Genomic DNA, 15,753 nt, shown 5'->3' with positions numbered 1-15,753 from the left:
TCCATGCTCCATAGTAAGTACGCCCAACGTTCGACTTTCACCTCTTGCGCTCAGTTTTTGTATGCTAAACTTTGACATTTGTCCCCTGTTGCTAAGTAGTGTGTCAGTGCTTGCTCCAGCCACTAGAATGCATGCTTTCCGTTCCATACCGATACAAACGCCGTCGCTACGGGAAACACAACTACTCCATCTTGCTTCCTAGCGCTAGTGGTAGCAAAGGGGGTTCAGGATACTGATTTTTTTCGCCCAACCCCGATGCGATGCGTCATCAAATCCGATTCACTGTGAAACGTGAACCCCGAGCCAGCTTAAGGTGGGCTGTGTAGAGCCACCGTGCTCGAAATTGTAACGCGCCTGCGACTGTAAACGATCCGAAAACGGAAATGCAACCGCGTGTAACAGCACACCAGCATCCGCATCGGGGAGCCGGGTGCGGCGCAAAGATCGAACCGTGCCGAGAACGTTCGCTTTTCTAACGGCCGATGAACGAGCCTCAGATGTGCGCTCGTGTGGAAGAGTAGAAGCGGAGCGTGCACGTCCTTACGCCAAGCGGGATTCGCACTCCACCGCCAACTGTGGAGGGAAATGTACATCATTCTAAGCGCTTCTAAAACCCGTTCCTCCTTCGAGACCATAAATTTTACAGGTATTACCTGCCCAAAGCCTGTGTCTCCAGCGAACTGTGTGCCGATCACAACCTAATAGCATACCAGGGAGGGGGGGGGGAGGGGTAGGAGGGCATTAAAGAACCTGGCTTGCTTTCGAATTCATGGTAGCAATTTCAAATTCCATTTCTATTTTCACCAAAGCAATAGTGTGCAGCAGCGCACGTTTCATAACAACGCTGAGGGCGTGAGAATGAATCGCTTCAAATCCACCACGCCTTTTGCAGTGGAACAAAATGTGTCCAGTCACTGCCATAATTGCGCGCAGTATTCGCAAACTAACCGTCTCATCAACTGCAGTGCAGTATGAATAAAAGCCGAGGAAAAAACACAAGGAAGCGATAAAAACGATCCAAACGATCATTAATCCTCATGTTCGGCGTACAGCACGGACACGTCATAAGCGTACCAGTAAGCTTCGGTGCGCCCGCGGTATTTTTTTTTTTTTTTGCTAGTCGTTTGGGTGTGTTCGTTTCCTGTTCCGCAACCGTGATGGTGCGCTTTGTTTCATTGCATTGTTGCATTTTCACTCCGTTTTTTTGTGTATACCAACATTTTCTCTTGCTCCAAATTTCACCACACCTTTGTTTTAATGCGATAAAACTGTGTGTGATTTAAAACTCTCGTAAACTCGCGATAAACGAAATGAGTGTATGTATGGTCGGTTCCAGTGTTGCTACCTCAAGCTATTTCCACTCTGTTGAGATGCATTCAGGTGGTAGAATTTTCAGACAACTTTATCTTGTGTTGAACAACAAAAAATACGTTAAACAGCTTGCTCATGTCACTAGTTCCGTTTAGAAATCTCATACAACGTTCATGTGTTTCATCTGTGTCGTTTTTGGCTACTCCAAAGGACATCCTTTTTGAAAAAAGAAATACCTTTACGCTACTAACAAAACAATACCAAATGACTGTTATGCCATCCCGATTGCATACCTGTAGGCGCACAAAGCATCCAAATTTGGCTTGTTACAAGCTCCATAGCTCCATTTCAAAAAGCTTGTCCTCTGGGTATGAGCTGGTTTTTGAGTAGTTGCTGCATTCGCTTGTGTACTAAAATTGGCCCGCCCGGTTGGTCAGTAATTGTCTTCGCGGTGCGCCCGCGGTTAGAAGACTCGCTCGCCTTTTGTCTCATCTAATCAATCACAAACGGTACGGTGCTCCATTGTCTCACACTAACTAACGAAGCGGTACTCCCATTCCGTCCATTGGTTGCGATTGGATCAGCAATGTTGACCAAAACTAATGTATCAGCAATCATCACCAGCAATTCGTTGCGGCAACGAATCTGTCAAACCTATCACCTTCACCTGGGACGCTGGGACACCGACCTTGGTGCACATTATGCTCATCCGAACCTACAACACAATCTCTTGTACGTCTTTTTTTTATTTTGCAGAATCGTGAAAGGCTTTCCCCCGGTTTCACCCTTCATCGGTGTCAGTCCAACGTTGTGTTTTCTACTCAAGGAAAAGAAACCGCTCTGCTGCCTACAACTTGCTCAAGTGAGAATGGGACCAGCACACCAAAACACAGACACATTACTCTAACTGCATTGCCAACACGTTTCTTCCGCAGGTTTGCGAACACTGTAGCTATAGAAACGCGAAGGAATACCAGTGGCAGAACAAAACCATCATCCTAGCAGCCGACTACGCGTCCAACGGCATCTACAACTTCATCATCCCACTGAGGGCACACTTCCGCTCGAAAACGTCACTCAACCCGATCATCCTGCTGCTCGAACGACGACCCGACATTGCCTTCCTGGATGCCATTTCCTACTTCCCGCTGGTGAGTGATACATTTCCTTCTGATACAACTTTTCATAGATCGGTTTGTATAACATGCTTCCCTTTTCCCTTTTCCCCCAGGTGTATTGGATGCTGGGTTCCATCGATTGCCTAGATGATCTGCTTCGGGCGGGCATTACACTCGCGGAGAACGTCGTCGTCGTTAACAAGGAGCTGTCTAACTCGGCCGAAGAGGACACGCTGGCGGATTGTAACACTATCGTCGCTGTGCAGACTATGTTTAAGTAGGGTCGCATCCGCACACCTCATCATCCTCCCAGCATGCGCCATCGTTAATTGTCCCCCATCTGCCCAATATTTCAGGTTTTTCCCCAGCATCCGTAGCATCACCGAACTGTCCCAGAGCTCAAACATGAGGTTTATGCAGTTCCGCGCCCACGACAAGTACGCACTGCACCTCAGCAAGATGGAAAAGGTACTGGATGGGCTATTAATCTCGTCGCATTTCGCATGCACCCACACGGGGCAACTAACAATTCGCTTTCCCCTCTCTTCCACCTTCATGCCTCCGAACCGTGCGGGGACGTACAGCGGGAGAAGGAGCGAGGCTCACACATATCATACATGTTCCGGTTACCCTTCGCCGCCGGCAACGTCTTCAGCGCCTCGATGCTGGACACGCTGCTCTACCAAGCCTTCGTGAAGGACTATGTGATTACGTTCGTACGGCTGCTGCTTGGCATCGATCAAGCTCCCGGCAGTGGGTTCCTCACCTCGGTAAGCAGCTCCATTTGATTTCAGGTTCTCTCTTCTCGAGCGAAATGAGCATACACGCACGGTCAGACGATAACTCGCCGTAACTCAATTACCCGAGGACATGGGGTTCGGCAGAGATCAAACGCTATAGCCCTTGGCTGATGTGCTCTACTGCTCGATTAATGGCAATGATGATACTGGCCCCACACACCAATATCACCGCTGCACGATGATGAATCATTATTGATAGTAACGTTATGGAACTTTAAAAGCAACGCATTCAACACAATTTTCCATTAATGGCACTGACCAGCTCAACTTACATTTATTTTCTTCTTTTTTTTGTAGATGAAGATCAGCAAGGACGACATGTGGATACGTACGTACGGTCGGCTGTATCAGAAGCTTTGCTCAACGACCTGCGAAATCCCGATCGGTATCTACCGTACGCAGGACACGTCCAGTGCGGATGCATCACATGTGAGTAACTCGCCAGTCGCCGAAAAATGGCGTCCGTTTGGATCTTTCGGAACCTTTAAACATTGTGTGCGGTTGCGACCATCGGTGAGTCCAATTTTTAAAAACCCAACGCCAAAACTGAGCTAAAATCCACAAACAAAGCAACAACTCAAAAACAAAAAATGCAATCAAACCATTTTTAATCAAAATCAAGCAAAAAAAATCAAAAACAACAGAGAAAAAAACAAAAGCAAACAAGATTTTTCCAGAAGAATTATTGCTGCCTACCAAACTGTTGTTTTTTTCTATGTTTCGCTTTCGTTTCTTTGTTTTCCATTCATCCGGATATTGGTTCTATTTTTTCGTGTTATGTCCTGTCATTTTTACCAAATTTTGCCCTTTTGCTTTCATTTACTCTGTTCAGTCAGCTTTCCTTCATACCTTCATATCTCTTATTTCCCTTTTCTCTTTACCAAAACGCTTCGGTTGATGGTTCTTTAGTTATTATTGAATTAGTGACTCCTTCTTTCGTGTGCTTACGACTCTTCTATCTTCCACTACCACTCTCTTTTTCTCTCTCATTATTCTGTGTCTTCCTTTCTCTTTCTGGCTATCGTATGTCTTTTCTCTTCTAAATGTCTTCTCAGATCTATTATTTCCATGACCTTACCATTTTTCACTTTTGTACAATTGGCGGCATTATGGAGAATTTTCTTCCTTCCTTTCTTCCAGTTTGTATGCCCTATCCAGCTTTCGATCTGTCCTGTTAAACTGTCTTCTTTGCGGTATATTTTCCTTATCGATTATCTATCTTGTCTTTTTTACCAAACCAACCCCCTCCCCCCACCCTCTTGTGTTTTGTCAAGATTCTGGAAAACTGTTGTGTTACAAGTTGCCCGTCTTCACCGATGTCGTCGTTGCCGTCGTTGACCGTTTGTCCTCCATTCCAGTGACTCGCACATATCAATGTTTATCAATCTGTCCGTAAACAATGTAACAATGCGCCCTCCAACTGGAGGAACCAAGTGAGGTTCCCTTTTTGATTTTCTTCTCGTCTTCTCTTTTTTCACATTTGTTTTCACGGTTTTGTTTTCTTTTCCATTTTTCGCCGATAAAATCAATCTCTTGCCAAACAAACAATCAATCGCAAATGCAAACGCATCACATTGCGCGTGTGGCTTTGCGCACATCTTGACACGCTGCGCACAAACAAACAAACAACGCGCCTCTGACAACGCGTCTAGCGAGGACTTTGCCATGCAAGCAACGCCACGAATCTGTCAAAAGTTAGTAGAATACATTCTGATCTTTTCTCTTGTTTTTACTTCCATTACTTTCTTATTACTTTTCACCTTGTTTGTACTGTTGTTTTATGTTTTCGTTTGTTATTGTTTCAATTGGTATTGTTTACTATTTTGCTTTAATGTTTTAGTTCTCAATTCTCCTGTCTTAGTCTGTGCACTCTTCTTCGTTTCAATATTGTTTTCTCTTTTGTTCTTATGTAGCTTTACTTATTCTCTTTACTTAACCTCTTGCGCCCACTTATTGCCCGACTTTTGCTGTTTCTTCAGTCGCCTATTGTCACCTTTTCTGTTCCACCGTTTTTTGCCAAACCTTTTTGTCCACTGCCTATCCGCTTGTAGTAATGGCAAATCTAATCCGACCCAACTTTCCTTCATCGACACCACGTTCTCTGCTCTCGTTCCCTATTTTGTCTGGCCTTTTGTACTAAAACTTCTCTCGTTGCCACCTCCTATCTTTGTTATCTGCTCTTTAACTCTTTTTTCTAACTCTTTCACTCACTCTCTCTCTTTATCTACCTCTTTCATCTTCTTCTGTTTCTGGTAGTCTAATTCGCACTAATTTCTTGCTACATTGAACTTCTTATTTTATTTCACTAATACTATCGGACTGCTATTCCTCTGTTACCTCCCTGCGTTATCCTTAAATCTTAGTTAGACTCCAACCCTCTGTGGTCTCTTTGTACTTCCTACCGTTTGTTTTATCAGCTACCTTTCTGCAATCAATTAACAACATCAGCGATTTCCTAACTACTAACTACTAAACATGCTTAATAAATATAGCCTCTAAACTTCTTAACCATTTAAACAACAAAAAACAAACAAACAAACAAAAATCTCAGAGCAGATGAAAGCGAAAGTATATCTCTCTATAAAATCAAAGCTGGACGAATTATTTGATCGCACACGCACACAGTGAGTTGCTTGGTATCGATATTCTGTTCCCCCTGTTTTAGTTTCACTGTCTCAGTTTCTTGACCGTGTTGTTTATTTTTTATCGCGAAACTGTTACTCAAATAACCCTTTACAATATAACCATTCAACTAACCGATTGTTCAAGTTTTCAGTCACTCTCCAAATATGTAGTATGTTTTATCGTTTGAGCAAATGTAATCCTAAGTTGAAGTATTCGTTTGAGAGTGATTTAGTTAAAGTTGATCGTTGGTTTAAGCTAGTAACTGTGTTTGATAGTTTTTTTTTCGTTTATTATCGGGTACGCGATTGTTTTGCTGTTTTTAACCCTTTTCACCAACAAATTCTGGGTCCCAATGACCTGTTCCAAGCGATAACTGACCAGGCACATCGCTGATTCCATGTGACGAGAAAAGTGTAGTTGATGTTTCGGCGTACAATTGTGTTGCATGAAAGGGACCCGCGTTTCAGTAGAGCTAGCCAGTCGTTTGCTGTAGTGTGTTCATGTACCTTAATCTCCTTCTGGCAATCGTTGTAAGCTCCTTTTCATGTAACATTTGTTTTGATATACTAGCTATAGAACAATTATTACCGTTCCTACCCTTTTCTTATTAGATTAGATTACGAGATTTTGCGTTTTCCATTTGAGCATAGTGGCCTCGGTTTGTGCGATTAAGTAGATATATCGATCTTGTAGTATAGAAAGCTTCCTCTAGTGTTTTAATTCAGCAAAATCTTTTGTTTTTTATTGCCTAAATTTAAAACACACAAACCCTTTTGATCACAGGTCTCCGTTTTATCGTTTACTTTCATTTTCATTATCAATTTATGTCGATACGTAATGCAATCGTATCCGATCTTATCTTGCACCCGAGGTTTACAGTACGCCCTTTTAAGCCTCCGGACCATAGTTTCAATGTCGCCCCAAAACTGTATCTCTGTACCCCTGCTAAGTGTACCGATGTGTACTACCCATGCTCTATGCTCGATATTCACATCTGTTAGAAGCTCCCAGACTAGACCTTTCAACTTTGCGTCTCTCTGCGTAGTGTTGTATGCCTTTCCCCGTGTGCTGTGAAGTTTCAAATCATCACTCCGAAATCGTTTAAAGCATTTATACGTAACCGGTATTTTGTTTTCTTTTGTTACACATCTCCTGATGAAAGCAAAATTCAAACGTGTCGTATCCTTCGTTGTTGTCATCCTTTAAACGTTTTCCGAACATTGCGTACACTTCCGTTTGATGTCATGTTGAGTATGATTTTGGGTTCTTTCGTTCGTTACCTTCTCACATTTTGCCTTGCATTGGCAAGTTGGCTTGTGTTGAACTAATTTGTTTTCTCATTCGATTTGGCATCTGATTGATAATCTACCTACTACTACCACTGCTACCACTACTTCTACTACTGCTACTACTACTACCACTACTACTACTACTACTGCTCGTGCTTGTGAAACTCGCGCATGTTGTAATGAATTGAACCAAAAAAACACAAAAAACCAATCCATATTCGAATCATATAAATCGAGTAGTATGAAGAGGAAGTGGTTACGACCACCGCCACCGCTAGCAGCACCTCCGCCACCGGCGTACCGATCAAGGGGGTGGCGGAAGCGAACCTCCGGGGCGTAACCTATCGCCCGCCGCCGGCCACAATCCGCAAGTCATCGTCCTGTCTGGGTGGATGCACCGCCCGTAAAGGATCGAGCGTAAGTTCCGTACTCTCTTCTTCACTGTCACTTCCTTTTCTCTTTCTCACTCTCTCACATATACACACACACACAGACGCACACACACACACACATACACAATGATGTAGGCACAAAAGTACTTATGTCCTCACTATTTCCCCTCCACACCAAGAGAGCACACCAGCACACGCCACACAAAAGCATCCCGTTTTATTGCTCCTAGATTTACTGTCGTTACTGTCGTTTTCTTCCACATGCCTGAAAAAATCGGTTTATACACCCCCTTTCTTCACCCCGTTTGCTGACACCTGTTTTTACAATTAGAGAGCAGTCCATTTCCTCTACAAACTTGTTAATGATCACAAATGAGCAAAAAGTTCTCAAAACAGAAGAAAAGACACTAGCAAGCGCATTGCATACATTCAGGCGTTTTTATGCATACACATCACAAAACGCCTAATGTTCTGCAATCCGCATGCATGGCAAGGTGTATCTGTTATACGCTTGTTTGTGGTTGTTAACAACGCTGTCGATTTGAATTGTTTTAACACCTTTTCTGTGATACCTCCACCTCCTCGCTACCTTTTCTTCACCCTCGATCCCACTCTTCTTGATGGAACAGTGATTTTTCCTACACGTTAGTCACTTTTAAGTCACGTAATGAATAGCACAGTTACACCGTAATCAAATTCAGTGTGCAAACAAAGAGAGAGAGTTTGGCTTCTACGCTTCACAAAGTCAAATCTCTCGTTGCACAAGAGCAATTCTTGTTCTGTGTGTTCTTCACCAGCCACCTTTATTCTTCACCTACACCACCACCTTGACCTGTACCTGTTCACCTGCACGAAAGTGCGTTCTTTTTCGCTTAGCATCTCCCTTTGTCGCACCGAACTTTTGCTTCTCGACTTTCTTGGCAAATACGTTGTGGTACCATCGCCGTGTGTCATTCGCTGCTCTTGTCAAAGACTTCAGTGCTTACCCTTGGATCAGAACCCTCCCGTTTCAAAATTACTAAGTACGATGCGTCTTCAATGGAGCTTCAGCAACGTGCCCCAGAAGTGTCACATGTAGTCACATGCAGCATGGGCAGCACGTGCCTTAATTTGCGTACACACACAGAAAAAAACACACAGCTGACACACCAAACCACACCTCCCACACAACACACACACACATACATTCCACACAGTTAATTTGCATATGTACCCTGCCTTACGATTAACACAGATCGATCTATGAGAGGCTCTCTTGAGAGGGCAAGGGACAGCAAGTCGGTAAGTACCTCAGCATTCTGTCTTCAACAGCAAACAACGCTTAGGATGGAGCAGCTTTTGCAAGAAGTTTTTCTCCCGGGCTAGGGCTCGAGTGATGAAATGATTGCTTTTGCGTTTTTTTCTGGAAGCTCAGGAGTGCCTTAGAGCGTAGAGAGCTATTAAGCATGCAAGTTCACCCAACAGTTCCATATGGGCAGTATGTACCTGAATCCGCAGCGTTTCAAAAATATAGCATCGTTTGAGTCTTCTAGGAGTGTTTGCTATTTCTTCTCCCCTCACTCATATGGACCTTAGACGTGCTGGTCACTCATTGAAATGTACAGAAAAGGATGCCATGCCCCCGTTGCTCGTTAGGATTTTTCCAAACAAATACATTCACTCTCATGTTCCCTGATCGAACCGGTTCACTCGGTGGCTGTAAATGACAATCAAAACTGTTGCTCACTTATCATTTCGCCCCTTCGCCTACGATTGCCAGGAGAGTTGCCACTTCACTTCCCATTTCCCCCAATAACGCTGTATAACATGTTTTCAATAACTCCCCTGTGTTCAATAACTCGCACTATGTCTGTGTCACAGCACCAACTGTCAACTCACCAACAACTGTCAAAAGTCAGCACGAAAATGCCATCATCAACTACTGCACAGCGCCTACTGCACTGTGCAAGTGTTCCTGTTCTCCTAGTAACCGACACCAAAACCCCCCACCACCAAACCCAGATTCCGGCAGATGTAAATACCCGAGTTTGCCAGTGTACTCGGAGTACACAGCACTACCTGAGCGGAGCACAATTCCCGTCTCACACAACCTACCACGATCACCAAAACCACCACCACCACCACCACCACGACCGTTCCCGCTCTTCTTCTCGTGTGATATGATTTGTCTCTTGTGTTGTTTACGTGTTTTCTCTCGTATGCGTTATTTTCGGTGTGCGTGCGTGTATTTGTTCTTTTGCTGCGTGTATTTGTTTTCGCTGTATATGTTTATACTATTGCGGTGCGCGGTGCTTTCGTATTCGGTGCCTGGGTTGCCGGGAGGGGGGGGGGGGGTAAACGACACAGCAACTAATACCGCTTGTCACTAACTCCAACACACACCTACGTGTGCGCACGCGCGATACCAACTGTCTGCCCCGAGGGGGGGACAGGGGCAGTACGTGGTCACCAGTGTGGTGAACATCGAAGCTTATCTAATCGGGGTTTGGATTTCTTTTCTCTCTCTTTCTCTCTTTTTCTTCCTATTCTCTTTATTGTCAACGCTGTGTATTACCGCTCGTGCGCGCCGTTCATCCTTTTTGTTGTCCCTGTCTCTGTATCTGTCCCTCTCGATCGATCGTACAGTACTCGATCAATATGGCCGACGAGGCGCGCGATAACCACGTGCAGCAGATCGAACGGGCCGAGATCGCAAACCTGGTGCGCAGTCGGATGGAGTCGCTCAATCTACCGAGCATCGACTATGACGACGTGAGCGAAAAGCGCAACCATCTGTCGTACGTGATCATTAACCCGTCGTGCGATCTGAAGCTGGAGGAGGGCGACATCATGTAAGGCACACTGTTTAACCTTTGACCCTACGTGATGAATACACTGACACTGTTGTGTTCTTCCTCTTTCGCCAGCTACCTGGTACGGCCCTCTCCGTTCTCGGCCCAGAAAACGTTCGAGCGGCACAACTCGCGCCGCAAGTCCAACATATCATTCTGCTCCAACATCAACCTGGCGGCGGCGGCGGCCGGCTCGCGGCGCGGCTCCGGCATCGGCCTGAACACCATCGGTGGACCGCAGCCGATGTCAGGTTACGTAACGCCCCGGGCGCCTCCGCTGGTCACAACAAAATCGAATTCTCTATCTCTTCCAGATAGTCCTAATGCAATGGGACAGATGCGGGGAAGGAGCAACTCCTTGAGGGTAAGCCAGGGGGGTGATGAAGTGGTGTCTCTCTCGAGCGGCATTAACTGCATTGGTTCTTTTGTGTGTTTCCTTGAACTGTGCAGATTGACAGCGACATCTTGCTGAGACGCTCCAACTCACTGCGACAGGGACTGCCGAACATCGGGGCAGCGGGACGCCGGAAGTCATCGCTGGAGGAAATCGGCATCAGCCACTTTGCGACCCTGATGCAGGCAACGAATCACTCGAACCCGATCAAGATTGCTCTGAACGGTAGCATCGGACTAGAGGTAAGGAAGATCTCGTAGGCCCACGGCCGAATAATCGAAGGTCCAATGATTAACCTCCACTCGTGTCGTGTTGTAGGTCACTCCACCGGAAGAACCGCTACCAATCATCGGTGTACCGTGCCTGAGCGGTGGCATTAACCCGTCTACGCTCGGTGGACCCGGTTCCGGTCTGGGAGGCTCAACGCTTGGCGGTTCCACACTCGGCGGTTCGTCGCTTGGGCTGAGTACGACCGTCGAGTCGAACAATAGCGCGTCAACGCCGAACATCCAGATGCAGAACGAATCCTCCCAGCAGCAGCCACAGCATCTGCATGGCACGATAGTATGATATAACTTAATGTGGGGCCGCAGGCTCCGCTCAGCGGTACGGAACAACAAGTGGATATAGAGCTAGCCAAACGCCCGTCGCTGCAGTCGTAGGTACTAGATGAGAGGGGAAACCGCCCATCCGTCATCCGTTCGCGATCGAGACCGTTTAGCTCCCTAACTCAACCGTAGGGGTGTCAGAGCTTTACTATAGGGTCACAGTAGCGCCCTCCCCTATCCACTATCCTGTACCGTTCCTGTGCATTAATCCAGGATTACTAGATCGATAGCATTCAACGAACAGAAGAAAAAAAAAGCAAACCGGTAGAGTACCAACGACCAGATGGCAACGGGTTCGTTAAGACGCCATGCGTAGCACGATTTCACTGATACATAGCACACTTAGCACGGTTAGACCCTACGAAGAATAAGAACACTTACTAAACACAGCTGGACAAAAAAGGTGGACCGAAGGCAACACAAATGGTAAATTTTTGTACTTACTCATTGATACTGCAAACACACAGAACAATAGGAAGCAGTGCTAGAGAGAAGACTACTGCTGCTACTACTACAACTACTACTATTACTACTAATGCTAACAGAAACCATACAGTTGCTTGTAAAGTTGTCGTTACTTTCGAGGAGAAGATGCACACACGCCCACATACAACCAGTGACTGTATGTGTGTGTTTTGTATGTAGTAATTAAGGACTGGTTCAGGCACGGTTTGGAGCATACCTTGTACATACACGGCCAAACACGGGGACGCAACAAAACGGAACGCTACCAACAAACAAACAAGAAAAATGGTCAACAAAATTAACAATGCCGAGCTGCGAGAGGTTATAGCAACACGCCACATTGCCGCAACGATACTGCCAAATTGGCAAGCGATGGCAGCGCCTCCTCGGATACAACAGTGTGTGTGTGTTTAGGAGCAGAGAAAACGAGATGCATGATGTTGTGCGATCATATCGAATGATGAGCGCTCAGTGTGAGTGTGTGTGTGTGCGCTCTCTTGTAAATAGTGATATTACTCTCATTACGCGCGTTATCCCTGCAGTTGTTGCTGGTTTTGTGTTACAAGGGTGCATTGTTTTGGTTTGCACTATAAAAAAAAAAACAAAAAGATTTAAATGCTTCGGCGGGTGGAAAGAAACCTCCGCTGTATCCTGTAGCGTAATTAGCTCGCCTATAAATCCAAATACCAAGTGGTCCAATGTAGTGAACAACAGTGCAGTAGTTAGAAGAGACTGTGCACACTCACAGAGTGAGTGTGTGAGTGAGTGCGTGTGAGTGCGTGTGAGTGTAGCTGAGTAGGAACGAATTGATTTAGCAATGATTTAGCATCGTATAGTGTGTAATGTGAATCACACCTACCCACAAAACAACACACTGTACATAAAATGTACACTAGCAGGTGTCCTTTATTGAATCAAAGAAGAAGAAGAAGAAAAAAACTAGCATTAGAAGCAATCCATCGAAACAACTCTTTCTTTTGCTTTGAGATTTTGAATTGTGAATGCTCTCTCTCTCTCTCTCCATCCATCCTTCAGGATAGTGATCTATCAATCAATTTGTTATCATCCTAACCCACCCTCCCCATGTTCTCCTCCTGTAAAACAGGTGCTGGTTTGAAAATTATCACCAAAAAAGGGAAAAAATAACAAAAAACGATCTAACTACTAAAGCTACTACCCTGCTACAACCCCCGTTGCTTTGGACGTTTGTTAATGGGTAGCTTCAGAAGCCGGACTGCGGTTCACCCGTTACGTTTAAGAGCTCCGAATGCACTCAGTTTCGGTTACTGCTTCGGACCAAAATGTTTATCAAGCCACTGTGTATTTTGGAAGCTAAGAGGATTTGATTAAACGTTGAATTTGAAGGGGAATTTAAAAATAGGTATATTTTTGTAAAAGTCCCATGTTTGTAGTAAAATATTCGATTTCCTTTTTCGTACACTGTGCATAATATTAGAGTGGTAACACTGAAAGCAGAGTAAAAGAATAGTCAGAAGTTGTACATAAGATACATTAATAGAGAAAGTATTGTAGTAATAGTGGGATCGGGTTTTTCCTTTCATGTCAACTAACAATTGTGTGCAATTTTTAAGCTTCTTAGGCAGCTAACTTTATGTCAAAAAGATACAAATGCCCTTGCGGCGCTTTAAAGTGTGATAAATAATTCAACATGTATTGTGGCCAACGTTTACCTTCTTTCCGATTGATCATGTCTTTCTTTCAATAAATCAAAAATATCGTTAAAGTGTTTATCAAAGTATGGAAGCACTCTGTTAAAAACACAATTGTTAGATGACAAAACGGAGAAAAAAGCTGTACAACTCACACATCTACATTTATAAACAAACTAAAAGCTACTGTTACATAGTGTAATGTACTTAGAGACTACCTTTGCGTTGAATCAAATCTAAGAGAAAGGAAGAGTTTATTTTTCGATTTTTCGATTTTTCTCATACGACTTTCGTATAACAAACAAACAAACTTGAACAAACAAACAACGGTCTTAAAACAAAAATCAACAAACGACGGAACAGGGCCCGGTTTCTCGGGTGCTTCTGCTCCACGTTCAAGTAAGAAAAAATCATCGCTTTGGTATACTGTAAACGCTTTACAAAATGGGCAAGGGTGAATCGACGGATCAAACGGCTACTAGAACGCTACTAGAACTGTGGCTGGGGGTGATGGAAGAGTGTGGAAGATAAAGAAAATAGAGAGAGAGAGGGAGGAAAATTTCTCAGGACAGCCTCCAAGGAAATGGCGTGTGTGTGTGTGTGTGGAAAAGTCGGAAAACTGTAGGCATAATTGTAGACGTTATTCGACGGAATGTAAAAAATGAAGGAGGTGACAGACAGACAGACAGACAGTGTGACACATGCTTAAAAACTAACTAGTCAACTAACGCCTCCCTTTTTGAACGAGCACTGTGTAATCGTAAGCACGTGATCGTAAGAGCAAGAAAGGGAAAGAAAACGAGAGTAAATACAAAAAAATAATTTGCAAGTACTAATTATACTAATCACACTAAACTACTAATCGAAAGGGTAAGAAAAAGGCAGAAAAAGAGCGAAAAAAAGAGAAGAATAGAAGAATATTTAATTCATAGCACCATTACCCTGTCTCTCCCCACCTCCGACTACAAAATACATTAGCGTGACGAAAAAGCGAGCGTGTGATTTGGTTGCTAGGAAAGAGACAGCAAGCAAACGAGAGAACGAGATGAGACGAAAAGAGCCTCACCTCACCAATCGACACTGCATTGCTAAAAAGAAAGAGAACCTGTCAACTGTCGAACAAAAGAGAGCGTGAGATTGCGAGAGAGAGAGAAAGATAGAATGAGGTGCCATTCTGGTGAGAGTGTTCGAAGCAACTGTTACAACTACTAAAAATGCCTTAGGAATGGAATTTTAGGTGTCAAGCGTCAAGTCGGACGCGAAGCTTTGGAATATAACTGTAATCTCTAACACATCAAGCGATCATATGAGAGGGAGCGAGAGAGAAAGAAAATCTAAATAAATAAATGCAACAACCCAAAAGAGATGAAAAAGAGAGCCCGATCATTTGCTGTGCAGTGTAAGATAGAATCGGTCCGGACATTTTGTATTATATAAAACTAAGCAGTTAAGAAAGTAATAGTGCAACAGCCGCCGACCGGCACGAACGGGCACACAACAAAAGGCACAAGTCGAAAGGCACAGAGCTCAAGCAAAGGGCAATGACGCGAAAGAAATACACAGAAACACACACAAATAGTAATAGAGTTGACAACAGCCACACAAAACCAACATAACATATGCTAGTGCTTAAAAATAGACGGAAACGGTTTAGATTTTGAAATCTCATTTGTTTTTTTATATCGATAATTGCACCACCTAAGGAGGAGAAAATGAAACTACCGGAAGTGATGCATTTAGAGCGCAATTGCCGCAGTAAAGTTTTGACTAATTTTGTTCAAGCACCAACCCAGCAACCCCCTGTACGTTGCAGCATTCAAAGCATATTAATCGCACCCGAGCATTAGCAACCAATTTCGGAGTTCAATTCGAGTACACGTAATAGAAAATACATACACCCCTTTCGGTAGTGGCTAGTAGGCCCCGTACAACGTGGCTTCTGCTTTCCCTTTCGATTCCTTTCCGGCCCACCGCTTTAGCTCTGACTCCTGTACATTTCTACCACCATCCCCAACCATCCGGAATATACCGATAGTAGTGAAACATTCAGAAGAACAAGAAAGAAAGCTAGAGAGGCAATGAGAGAGAGAGAGAGAAATAGGACGTAGCGAGCGAGGAGGAAGAAGAGCAGCAAACCTGCCTTTCAGGCTAGGCAGAAAACATAAAAAAAAACACATTTATTAAACTCTTGATCGATTCAAAAATAAAGATTTGATTAAAATATACACCGGTGCGTTGTGCGGGGTTGTA

At 44.3% G+C, this 15,753-nt stretch overlaps 1 protein-coding gene across 20 annotated transcripts in view; it reads left to right on the top strand.

The window, feature by feature from the left end:
* Positions 1 to 15,728, top strand: part of LOC120948186 (potassium channel subfamily T member 2) — a 153,832-nt gene extending 138,104 nt beyond the window's left edge. For 12 of the 20 annotated variants that reach the window (XM_040364271.2, XM_040364272.2, XM_040364275.2 and 9 more), the window contains 11 exons: positions 2,068 to 2,173; positions 2,247 to 2,462; positions 2,543 to 2,706; positions 2,786 to 2,897; positions 3,014 to 3,199; positions 3,527 to 3,742; positions 7,384 to 7,560; positions 10,161 to 10,366; positions 10,442 to 10,730; positions 10,817 to 11,002; positions 11,079 to 15,728. In XM_040364271.2, coding sequence (XP_040220205.2) covers positions 2,068 to 2,173; positions 2,247 to 2,462; positions 2,543 to 2,706; positions 2,786 to 2,897; positions 3,014 to 3,199; positions 3,527 to 3,742; positions 7,384 to 7,560; positions 10,161 to 10,366; positions 10,442 to 10,730; positions 10,817 to 11,002; positions 11,079 to 11,330 — 2,110 coding nt within the window. In that variant the 3' untranslated portion in view covers positions 11,331 to 15,728. Of the gene's footprint in view, positions 1 to 2,067; positions 2,174 to 2,246; positions 2,463 to 2,542; positions 2,707 to 2,785; positions 2,898 to 3,013; positions 3,200 to 3,526; positions 3,743 to 4,881; positions 4,924 to 7,383; positions 7,561 to 10,160; positions 10,367 to 10,441; positions 10,731 to 10,816; positions 11,003 to 11,078 lie in introns of all 20 variants that reach the window. The other 8 variants (XM_049606700.1, XM_040364280.2, XM_049606697.1 and 5 more) reach the window with 6 other exon arrangements.
* The last annotated feature ends 25 nt before the right edge of the window (positions 15,729 to 15,753 follow it).

The sequence above is a fragment of the Anopheles coluzzii genome, chromosome 2, assembly GCF_943734685.1.
Source record: "Anopheles coluzzii chromosome 2, AcolN3, whole genome shotgun sequence".
Lineage (NCBI taxonomy): Eukaryota > Metazoa > Arthropoda > Insecta > Diptera > Culicidae > Anopheles > Anopheles coluzzii.
Note: the sequence above shows the minus strand (reverse complement) of the source record. Positions and strands in the feature narration are given on the sequence as shown.